This window comes from Anarrhichthys ocellatus, unplaced genomic scaffold, assembly GCF_004355925.1.
Source record: "Anarrhichthys ocellatus isolate YVR2014 unplaced genomic scaffold, GSC_Weel_1.0 scaffold27, whole genome shotgun sequence".
NCBI lineage: Eukaryota > Metazoa > Chordata > Actinopteri > Perciformes > Anarhichadidae > Anarrhichthys > Anarrhichthys ocellatus.
Genome location: NW_022280057.1, coordinates 2,479,561 through 2,492,105, shown reverse-complemented (window position 1 = coordinate 2,492,105; position 12,545 = coordinate 2,479,561). Strand labels below are relative to the sequence as shown.

Here is a 12,545-nt window from a genome sequence, read left to right as displayed (position 1 = left end):
ACACACACACACACACACACACACACACACACACACACACACACACAAAGCATGAAAGGTTTCTGACTCAAATCAGAGGGAGTCCGACCCTCAGATACGTCTAAGTGAGGCCATCCATCAAAGGATGACCCTGGCACTTTAGCAGAGAAGTTTCAAAGTGCTTCAAACCACACGTTTCACACACTCATACACAAACACAGCACACAGTACACTTACCCATTACTGCTTCCATTACACACACAAAGGGTGAGACACATAGAGCACTGCCTGCGCTGTATTAGAAACGTCGTCACATGGCGGGTGCTGCCAAGAACAACTCTCACCCTGCTAAGCTGTGGGGAGACCAGGCGAAAGGTTTGCCAGTAGAGGCGGCTGACTGAAACTATGTTATCTCCAGTGGAAACATCATGAGCTCAGTTTAAGTGCTATTTATGGGCCAAGTTCTGCTGCGTTAGAGTAGGAGATGCCAGCGATTTTGAGTGTGTGCTAAAGTGGAAACGGGTAGGGTGTGTGTGCTCCTCTATCTTTGTGAAGGATAATTTGAGTTAGACATTAAACAAGCATTAATACATTTTTTGGGCCACTTTGGGCCCGACCAACAAGCTGTTTACACAACACTGACATATTATCACCTTCTTAAGTTGATATGATGAATTTGAAAATCCAAACAGACATGAAGCAACATCAACTGTCATTAGAAGTTGGCCTCTCTTTTAGCTCTGTGTTGGTCCCAGTTATTTCCTCAGGTAAAAAGTATGCATCTTAAAACAACGTTGATGTGGGCGATGAAAGTTAACAAAAAGGTTAAAGTTGCAGGTCAGAAACCTAAAACAATGAGCTGAAAGATGCTGCCGGGTCAGATGAACATTATCTGTGGTTTCATCACTACGAGCAGCACCTCTTATATTAAGATATAAAAAATAAAAAAGCATTGGTCCAAGGTTGGGCAATGATTTTCCACAGATGACCACATCAGAAAATCACACAGAGTCAGGAGCTTAAACTTATGCAGATACTGTCTGTCTTTTAAAAATAAAATGCATTTTTTTGGTCTATTTTCAGCTGCGGATTTCAGCAGCAGCGGGGTTGTGTATTAACAAGTGTGCATATGCAGTGTAATGACAGTCACCCAATGGAAAAGTGTGGCTTATTGGTGTGTTTTTAACTGTTTCTGGACAACGGTATAGTTATGCATCACAGATGAACAACCCATATCAAAACAAATCATAAGCGGGATCAGTTCATTTTTGGTCTTTTCTTTTGATTTGTTAGAAATAAAAGAAATATCACCAGACCTTATCCTTTAAGATGCAGATCAGGGGTTTGCCAATGTCAATATGTCAAGGAAGGTCAGTATGAATGGATTAATGAGATGCTGTGTTACTTGCAAGACAACAGGACAGACTCGACGCGCAGCGTCGTCTGTCGGCATCACAGACATCAGTTTCAAGAATGGAAGACAGCCACCAGGGAACACGTGATGGCTAAACTGGGGAAATAACGGTATTGTCAGAATAGACATTGTAGACTTTTTCATTTCCTGGATTCTTCAAGCAAAGGACTCAGAACTGATCAAATAAGTAGCTCAGCATGAGAGAGACCAACCTTTGTTACGAACGTGAATACACTAATTAATGTATCAATCAATCCGTGTGTCCTTGAGAGAGACACTGAGCTGCTATCAGCTCAACACCGTCGGTAGCTGTGGATAAGAATCATCATGTTTTGTGTGTAAATATTAAGGGTGTTGCTGCTTAGAAAGCCTTGAGTTTTATATTTAGCGTTACTCAATGTTTTCAGAGTTGGAAACTCTATTGCATGCTAATAACTGTTGTATTTTCACATTTCTTGACAGTTAACATCCAAAGTAAATAGCACGGTCAAACAGAAATCCAACTCCCCAATCAGTCGGAGAGATTACAGAGAGAGGCTTAGTGCTCGGCTCAATGATTAATTAATGCATAGCAGATAGGAGCAGGGCTTCTGCTGTTTTAGGAGATCGGAGCCAGCGAGTGTGTTGCCTCGGGGCCCAGAGAAGTTTTGAGCACAGCCCCATTCCTATCTCCTGTCTTCCCCCTCTCTTTGTCTTGCAATTGCAGAGATGTTGCGCAAGCTGGAAAAAATATGCGAGGGTATGTGATGGGCCACGTTAACACAGCAGCACTGGATTTAGTTGAAAGGTATTCAAAAGGGGCGTATATGTATATATGTTTTTTTATATTTCAGGATGCCACAGTGTGAAAGGCTTAAATCAAAGTAGATTAAGATAGACACATTTATTGTGTCATGTTGTCACTCTTAGCTAGTTTGCTAAGATTAGGTTGAGCAATATGAAAGAGGAATAAGTGGAACCAGGCTTTCTGTTTTGTTGCATTGCATTGTGTCACCACAGCGAGGAAGTGCATAGGAACCCTGAGGGGCAGATGATACCGTACGAAGACCATAAAATGATACTACAACACTTTCATCATAAATAGACACCAGATTGGATACGAGCAGAAGAGTTTTGTTCAAATCCTTATATTTTTAGTATTGTTTGGCAACTAAATAATTTGGTTAACATTAGGGAAATATTTAATCTGCACAATGTCACAAGATCATGCGAGAATCATAATACCAAATTGTTCAGACTGTAGCCCAACTAATACTGTATTTTTTAGGTAGATACCAAGAACAATAAACGAGAGTTTAAAAGATCCGATGACAACATAGTATAGTTATAGATTGTACTTTTTTAAACATGCACATTTGTTTTGTTTTTTCTTTACATAGTTTTTTAAGACATAAGTGAGATTTTACAGTCTCTGGTGGACAAACTATGTGGTGGAGACACCGTTTCTAAATGATCTCAAATCTAGTTTGGCATTTCTGCACTAAAACTAGTTGTTGATGTAATCACCAACATACACACTGATACCAATACCTGCAATAAGCTTAAAACAGTCCAACTTAAATTCAGACAAAACTGCGGGTGTGAAGTTGTTGTTTTGAACGAATGTAGCCCACACTATAAGGCTATTGCATGCCCGGGTGGTCTCAAATGGCATCAGTAGATAACTGAAAGAATTTAGCTCTAATATCAATAAATAATGTGGCCTGATAGCTGTAAAATGCAAGCAGCATGTTCATGTCTTGCCAACGTTCCCTGGGTTTCTCACTCGTTCTGCTTCCCTTTTTTATTTCCTGCACTGTAGGGGTAGTGTGTGTTGCGTGTGACGCATTCAGGGACTTCTCTTGTGGTGCAAGACTTTACTGATGCCTTGCCTAAAGTGTCTCTTCCAACAGCCACCTTACTGAGATTTGTGGGAAACACATTTGGCGAGTAACAAGAGCAGACCAGCCACTGGGGCCGTTTGCCACAACTGGAAATACTGTAGGTGTTTGAAGATTTACAGCTGCTGATGCCCACGGGGAGGACACTCCTGTTGCGCCTCCTCGTTACAACTATAGATGGAGATTTTGCATGCGTGTAGCTTCAAATGACAACAAACAGTTAAAATATAACTGACATAAAAAAATTAAAAATGCAAAATCACATGCACAATACCTTGAAATGTAGAATCAGTGAACTGGCTTGGCTGAAAATAATACAAATTAGGGTGAAAAATCCTGTTTTCTCATTTGCAGTCTTATTATGATAATGTTATTAAATACAATCTTGATAGGCATAGCTTTAAGAACAGAAAAGAAACCATCTTAATAAGAACAAGTTGTCCTCCTCTGTATCAAAGTGACTCACTGCTATAATTAACCCACATTCAAAAGCTCCCTGTGTGAATCATGAGCGCCTCCATATGATACTCACACTTACAAAACAATGTACTGACACAAAATCTTGATTGCTTCTGTAAAGTATGTAGAGATTCCTACATTATGTACAGTTAGCGCACACACGCCACGAGTGTGTTTCTGGTTTAAGTGATTCATGTATTGATGAGGACACTCGTACTAAATGAATCTTGTTTAATTAAATTTTTAAGAAGAAAAAGTTCTTCAAATGCAAATGCAGAAACATTGACGTGTAGAAGCATGTGTGAGTTCACCGACACACACTCAAAGTGTGTTTTACTATTTCTTGCCAGCCAGTTACTGTAGATATCACAGTGTTCTTGTTACAGTGTGTGTGTGTGTGTGTGTGTGTGTGTGTGTGTGTCTCTCCATGTTTGCATGCATACGTTCAAGTGAAAAGCTCTGTAGTGGCTGTAGTGTAATTATGATAATATGATTCCTGTCCATCTGGAGCAAAGGAGGAAGTAGCGAGACATTATATTATAGAGCATTTAAGTCTGCAGAGGGGGAACAAAACTGTAGACCTTCACATTGTTGTGGAAATGTATCATATTGTTCTTTTAGTTATAACTTGTATCGTTTAAACCTGAACATATGAAAAACGAGGCCAACCAGACTCATTTAAACCAAAATAGTAAACGTCATCATATCGAAGGTATTTTCATGTCTGGCTTGCTGTAGTGTCATCCTGATCTCACCACTTAACCCTCTTCCCCCCAGAACAATACCAAGGCTGGGCCCTTGGCCTTGGTGGAGGCATCAGCAGACAGAGGAGAGGAAGGACATCTGCGAAGGGAGGGAGGGGGGGGGGGGGGAGATAATGTGCATATAGTATACTCTGTTAAACTATTCCTTGTTGTTAGACCTCCGAACCATCTGTGGGGAAAGAGCTCTATCTATTCAGCTGAATTATTATTCGTTACATTTTAAGAGTTTTCTCATCTCGGTTATTTCTCACATGGAGGTTAAAAAGATTTTTTTTCCACCACAAAGAAGACCGCTGTTCATTGTCCATTCCAAACCAACAATCAACAGTGGTTTCTTTTAAACTTGACCTAAACTTAAGCCAGTGGTTATTCCTGTAACCATCAAGCCGAAGGTCCCCTAACCTCAACTAAGTAGTGGTTTTAACCCAAACCATCTGGACAAACAATATATTGTAACATTTAATTAGGAGGGTTTGTTGGTTCCAACTGAAGAAACCCTTTAGAAGAGTAGCAAAACATATTTGATCATTTTGTAGCAATAGACTTTTAGTGTGTTTGTGTCAACAGCTCATTTCTATTCCCACCCAATATTAAAGACAACTATAACTTCAAAAGGCATGGTACAGTTTATAACTTGGGCTGAACAGTGAGAGTGTTGAAGCCAATCTGACTTTGAGCGCTGAATAAACTTTGACTGTGACGTAATATCATCACTATTGAAAAAAATGTTGCCATCTTGTTTTAGAAAGATTTAAAAACAAGAGTCAAACTACATATTTATTTATTGAAGACTTTCAAGACTGGTATTCCAGAGAGAAACAGGGTTGGGGGGGATTGGGGCAGACAGAGCTGATCAGTATGTTGGCTGATAATGGCTCTCCTAAATAAAAAGCAGGAGAGTCGTAATGAAGAAAGCAGGAAGGTACAGAGCTTCTAGCAGCTACAGCAACTCAAGCCTCCGACTCTTTTTGTATAACCATCTTAGTAGCATCTTAGTAGTCAAACGTTATGGCACGTGTCATATAACTGCAACATCCCGGGTTCGATTCCTTTGTTGCACGTCATACAGGTCTCTCTCTCTCCAACATTTCTTCATTGTCATCTGCCAAGTAAAGGCTAAAATGCCAAAAAACGATCTTAAATAAAGAAGTCCTCAGCCAAATGAAGAAAAAGTAATTATCATTACCACAAGTGTTGTTGTTGCCGCTGCTGCTGATGTTAATCTTACAATTATTACAATAATAAATGATAATGCTCCCATTCAAAATATGTCAACATATTCATTTCTTTCAGTGACTGAGTTAAGGAGGAATTATTTTTCCCTCTCCATTTATTCTTTTCTTTCTCTATTTCTGACACAATTAGTCAGTTTTTCTTTGTCCCTGTGTAGTAGTGGTACTCAGTAATTACTTGCTTTGCCTGTTTGCCTGACTCTGCTGTGTGTTCTAATAAATTCTGATAAATCAGTTAATTAACATAGCGACATGTGGAGGCTACATTTGTGTGTTTGATTTCATAGTGCGTTGTGGCCTTGAGACCTTATTTTGCAATGTGTAAGTGTTGTGCTTAAATCGTTTTTTCATGCCAACACCATGGAAATGCTCAATTATTTTCATCACATTGCTTGAGACAAGTTAATTGTTGGATGCGGTTGGTTAACATTAATACAACTTCATTATTTAGGAGAGAGGAAGTTAAAGAAAAACTAAACAATAAATCAGCTGCTGGCCAAAAGGTGAATTAAGTCAAATACCCAGCAACCAGCTCTGACACACTTTATTGTGTCTTCTGTTTCCTCTTGTTTGGAATTGAGACACTAACCCTTAAAATGTCTCTGCAGGAGAGTAGAAGATACAAACTGTCGCTAATTAGTCTTTGACATCAACACGAAGTATACAAATGAATGTGAACTCATTATCCCACGAAGCGGCGGGCCATATTGGCTTCCAGTCATCACAATCATTTATTTTTGAACAAGCAAAATCATTTAATTTTTAGCAGCAGGAGTTCAGATTAAATGAAACCGTGGGCCGCAGGTGTCATTAATGTGTTGCTGATTCAGAGGTAGAAGTTTAAATTTAAATTATTTTCTTTGTGAACCCTGTGTGCAAAACAGCAGCACAAGAATACCAGATCGGAGAAAGGAAATTGTTGCTTTCACCCTAAAGCTGATAGACAGGTTTTAATACCTTGATTAACACCACGTAACAACAAAATCTATAGTTACTGTTTTATTATGCTGTTAAAGATCAGTAATGATTAAACAGTAAAACATGCCAACTAACAACAAGCCAATCGAGATGATGAAATACAAAAAACAAGCAGAATTCGTTTGATCAAAAAACATATTGATCAGGGCTTTTAACAGATTGTCCCGATGACAAGCATTAAGAATAACTTTATAGAAATAGCCAATCTTCCAGCTGATGGCCGTGTTTAATTATGTAGGTCATATAGAGGCGTCAGAATTAAAGTTCCTCACAGTAACTTTGAATAACAGAGTTATTAAAAATGTCACCAAATGGAACCTCAGGTAAACAGGTAAAATGTAGGTCACATTTGAAATATTTGGCTCAGAAGCTCAAACTAAATCAATCAGTATTACAGTAATACCATGAGACTGAGCAAATATGTGCATGGCATCCTGGGAAAATGATGCCGTTTTCATACCCTGAAATAAACCACTGAATCCCAAAACGATTCTCAGGCAGCAGTGAAAGCAAAATCCTTCAAGCGACTAAATGATTGATGGCCCACACACACCTCCAATTACAAACCCCGCAAGCAGCATCAGGTTTTCACCCCTGACCTTGAACAATAGAATCATCGTTAACGTGTAATTGGAGCTCAATAAGTCCTGCAGGCATTAAACTCTAACTTGCCTGAGAGGTATGTAGGGCAAAGTGGAGCACAGAACCACCAGAGGGCAATGCACTGAGCCTGGGCTGCCTGTGGGGGGCGCTAGCAAAGGAAAGACTGGAAGAATATAGCTGGAGGATATATTTAAGCAACAACAGACCAGAAGAGGAGTAAAAAAAAAAATGAATGAGAATAAGAGACCCTGAATGAGGAGCTTATCAACAGATATCTGTACTTGTGAATAGAGACGGGAACATTGTTGTAATGACACAAACAGACTGAGGCAAAAACAAACTCAGAGGTCTCCCCTTGCCCTCAGACAGACACTGAGCGTGGGCGGCTGGCTCGCTGCAGTTATCCGAGCCATGCGGCAAATAAATTCATAACATGCCACCAAGACACCCACACCAACTTCGGTGGGCATTCCCTCCAGTGCAAAAGTGGGGGCCCCTCCCCATGTGGCACAAAGTAAATCTCCACAATGCGTTATATTGTTACCCATGACACTGTCATCAACTAAGTTTCGTGGGAAATGCATTTGAAGAAGTCATACCGTTTACCGACTACTGTTGCTACTACTACACTAGAGATGTGTGATGATTCAGCGTCAAGCTGCCGTGTGTTTGACTGCCATAGAGTGCAAAGTACAGCTGGTCTCAGTGGAAATACGGCTTGATCACATCGCTAACACTAACATACGCTGAGCAAGAGATGAGTTACAAAAACACACTGATAAGTACATCCCGTTTAGCTGACTTTAAAAGGAATAGTCCGACATGTTTTGGGAAACATGCTTGTACGTTTCTTTGCAGAGATCGATACCAATCTGTGCTGTGAATAAGAAGCCGCAGCCGGTTAGCTGAGCTTGACTGGAGGATATAGCCATGTGCGTCATTTTCTCCTTTGAGATGTGTTAAAGCTGTGTACACTCCAAGCAAATGAACACAAGTGAAGGAATGTAAAAGAGAACGCCAGATAATTCCCTGATTGTCCATTGAGTGAATCATACAGCCATTGAAACTTTTCTCCACAGAGTAAATAGCTTAAATTCACTGAAACCACCCACACTCTCATACTGTACTTTCTTACACAACAGTTACAGATGGCTGAATGGCCTCAGCAATAAGCTTGCAGTAATATATGTCTCTTTTTTATATATTCATAATCAGTCATCGGTGATTATGAGAGACAGCACAAAACAATGTTGCGGCCCATTTGTTTGGTGCTATTATCTGAATCCTGCGTAAGACATTAAACCACAACTTAGTATAGCACAAAACACACAGCAATAAGAACAGCATGTCTACAGCTTTTCGCGCCCATGGCATCAAAGCACTGTTTTGCAGTCAATAACACATGCTACGCAGCTGGTGAGTGTTTGTAGAACGACTCACAGTTTTATGATTTTGCCTACTTTCCATACAAGTTGCCAAAAAAGTGATCAAGTCCCTAACCTTCTGTTATCAGCGCCGAGTCCAATTAGCTGAGCGACACTGTGTCACACTGATAAATTCTCTGTGGCTCTGCCATCTGTAAACATTTAGAGAATGCATTTTGTGCGCTATTAACTCCTTATCTTAATTTGTCTGAGTTTTTTTTCAGAAATGGCTGCTTTCACATCAGCGTCAAATTTTGGAGCGGGGATTATTCTTTAGCCGTGCGAGCACCGGGACTCCGGGGATGGCAGTGTAAGGCTGACCCGGACGCTTCCAAGCTTCAACCGTTGCCGTTGTAATAGACATCATTGTTGTTGCTGTTGTTGTTTTAACATACAGTACATTTCCCCAAAAGTCACAAATAGCCCATGAAATTAGGAATAGTAGTCACACTTTATTCATTAAGCATCTAAATGTTGCATTATTAGTGGCCGGCGCTGCTCGAGCAATGAAAGGCAGCGGAGATCGATAGACAGTCTCAATGAAGCCAGGTCTTTTATTTTATATACTGACATAGGCTACAGTCTATGTATTTATTTATTTGTTTACAGGCCTACATATGACTTCATTTGTTTTAATGGGCTATCGCTGTAATTTATTTGATATTGCACATTTTGTAGCCATTTTAGTTTCAATAAAAAATTAAATCCTTAAGAGTCAGTTTTTCTCTGCTGAGACAATAATAGCAAAGTAAAGTACAATATGAGTGAATAATGACCGCAAGTTTGAGGAACGTTTGACAGCATGGTTAGTCACCGCTGTCCCACCGCCGTTTTAATGCAGCGGATTACAAGAGCACCAACCATGACGGCCACAATGGGATGCTTCACACACAAATATGCCTTCCTCCCCCGTCTGCAGTACTAATTAGCCAATATTAGCATGCTAACATGGTCAATTAACACAGTAAACATTACACCTGCTAAACATCAGCATGTTAGCATTGTCATTGTGAGCATGTTAGCATACAGATATTACCATTGAGTTCAGCGTCACACAGCTTCTTGCTTGGATTGAGACTCTTGTTTAGAAATGAGTAGCTTAAGAGCACCAAAGAGGAAGTTTAATTGAAATCCAGTCAAGGTGCAGCATACTATAAGGTATCATTTAGGCCTACCACAGTTTAAAGGATAGAAGGAAGCCGCCATGACTTGGAACAGAGCCTCAACCACCTGTCAATCAATGCCAGACAGGCCATTATAAAGCCGGTCGTCTGCACTTGTCCAGCTGCTGGCAATGAACGCAGTCAGACGTTTCCTCTGGACAGCTCTCACCCTCAAGGTTAGACAGCTTTTCAGTGAAGCTCTTTCTCATTCATTCATTCTTACATTCTTCTTTGCCTCTGCTCCTCCCGTTTCCCTGCATCCCATCTCTCCTCTGTGATGATTTAATACCAGCTGTCTGCTCTCTATTCCCCTCCATCCCTTTCTCTCTCAGCCTGATGAAGTCAGAGTGCAGCTGTGATATAAACATCCACTGCGGGCCATCCATAGTGATCTCATTACACGCAGCTGCAGGGGAAACTGTCTTAACCAATTTCACAGCTAACCTCCCCCTCCCTCCTCCTAGATACATCAGGGTCAAGTAAGAAATTAAGGGGCCAATTGTCTAAACAGGATACCAGTTGAATAGAAGAAACAGAAATGATGCGGCAAGTTTCCAATTAAGCATCAAAGAACAACGCCCCCTAATTGTTTTGCACTGAGAAACCTCTCGAGTGTGACTTGTGCAATGGCAGTATTAACCCATAGTGTATCAATAATTAAGCTATCAGGAAGGAACGTTGAAATATGCATTATTGTGTGACAGCACATTATTAGACAATACGTTTTTAATTGCCTGAAATCTGACTGTGAATGGCAACAAGAATCGTTGGAGGAAAATGGAAAATAAACAACGAAAGACACAGTATATATAAATGTTAGACCTCATTAGGCTCCATGTCCCCGTGTGACTTAAACGCGCACATATTAGCACAATGTCTCGCCACAGATTCAAACAAGAAAGGACAACTGCAACAGTAATTCAAAGTACAATTCTCACTTAATGTTCAGGTAGAAAACTACTAATTATTTGGCAATTAACAGTCTGTATAGTATAATAACTTTGATTAAGCCAAAAGCTGTCAGACTCACTAAAGGCTTTTATTATTTCCATTACATGTCTCTATACTAACTGGGTGTGTGGCTAATTGACAGCAACTGGGTTATCACGCGAGATTTGTTTCCAAATGTGGTCACTGTGACACAGGAAGTTGTTTAGTTTTGAAAAAAAGCTTCCACAGTAATTCAGTAGACCGCAAATTCGTGAAACAAACTGCTTGAAGATGAAACTGATCAGATGTTTCCTTGGGGAAATGATCTGTATCCTGACAAAATCATAAAAGAAAACATTTTGAACATTTGTATTTCTTTTGAGACAGCCAACTAATACAATCAGCGGTTTGCAGCTATTGTTGCCACAGAACGGACGCACTCCTCTCTCTTGTATACAAAAAGCATCTTGGCTCTACAAACATCCATCCATCCATCCATCCAGACCGTTACAATAAATGTCACTGTAAAAGTCCTCTTACCGGATGTTGTGGGACTTGCGTTTGATCTCGTTCCAGCAGAGGTTCATTTCTCCTGTTTGGTGCGGGCCGCCACCTCTCAGTGTCCTGCACTCGGCCCCCTCCTCCTGGCCCTCACTGTCCACTGTGGACTGGCACGGCACACAGTGGCATCCCGGCCACGAGGGCCGCCCCGCAGCTAAGGACAAGAAACAGCAGGGGAACACCCAGGTCAGACAATTTATTTTCCCTTTTTTGGATTGAGTCTGCTAATAATTAATATTCTGTTCTGATATATAACGCAACAGATGGTAGGATAACAACTTTTTGGCGACCTCAGAGGTTTATCAAACAAGACGTTGTGGAAGACAAAACAACGTATTGTTAAATTAAAATTCACAAAACTCCATAAAATGTTCAACTTTTGCCACAACGCAACATCATCCATCAAGGCACTGCACGGGTCCATCAAATACATTCAAGCACATGTTTCTGGTTGATTACTTTGCAACATGAATGAAGAGTTTCTACCGTTCACTTTGCAATCGCCGAGCAAAAATATAGATTCTACAGTGACAACTTTCCAGAGCAGTAAAAACCTAACTAAATCTCGTAATATAAACTAATGTGCAGTGTTGTAGTGTCTGATAAGCCTTCCAACTTGTTGTCTCATGTGTCTCATGTTGTCTCATGTGCAGCCACTGTTTTCCGTCTAAACACCCACTCAGAATGAGCGAGCAGAGAGCAACATACTGTACCACACCAATTTTAAATGTTATTGAGTCATGTTCCTACAGACAAAAATGTACTTTATAGCTTTACCCATATTTACATTTGAAGAGATTTATACCAAACAACTCTAAAACCAACAAATAGAAATCCTCATTGACATAACATTCTCCATTTTGGGAGGGGAGCAGCAGGTTTACTGTTAGTTAAGACCTGATCAATGAAAGGGGAAACATTGGGACACATGAATCCTTAACACGAATGATCTGTCTAGTCCATGACAAGAAAATGAAAAGACAGTGCAGGGCAGAACCTGCATTTCTGATTTAAAAAAGAAATAGGTCAAAATGAGCTGAACAATAAAGCAGCAGGGAGATACCTACAGTCTACCTCGAGGTAACACACCCACCTTGTTAAAGAAAAGCACCACACACACACACACACACACACACACACACACACACACACACACAC

The 12,545-nt window shown here is 40.3% G+C and overlaps 1 protein-coding gene across 5 annotated transcripts in view; it reads right to left on the bottom strand.

Annotated features, from left to right (window-relative positions):
• drp2 (dystrophin related protein 2) overlaps positions 1–12,545 on the bottom strand; it is a 132,395-nt gene that overhangs the window by 52,290 nt on the left and 67,560 nt on the right. For 4 of the 5 annotated variants that reach the window (XM_031862567.1, XM_031862570.1, XM_031862572.1 and 1 more), the window contains exon 3: positions 11,367–11,541. In XM_031862567.1, coding sequence (XP_031718427.1) covers positions 11,367–11,541 — 175 coding nt within the window. Of the gene's footprint in view, positions 1–216; positions 4,164–11,366; positions 11,542–12,545 lie in introns of those variants that run through there. The other variant, XM_031862571.1, reaches the window with a different exon arrangement.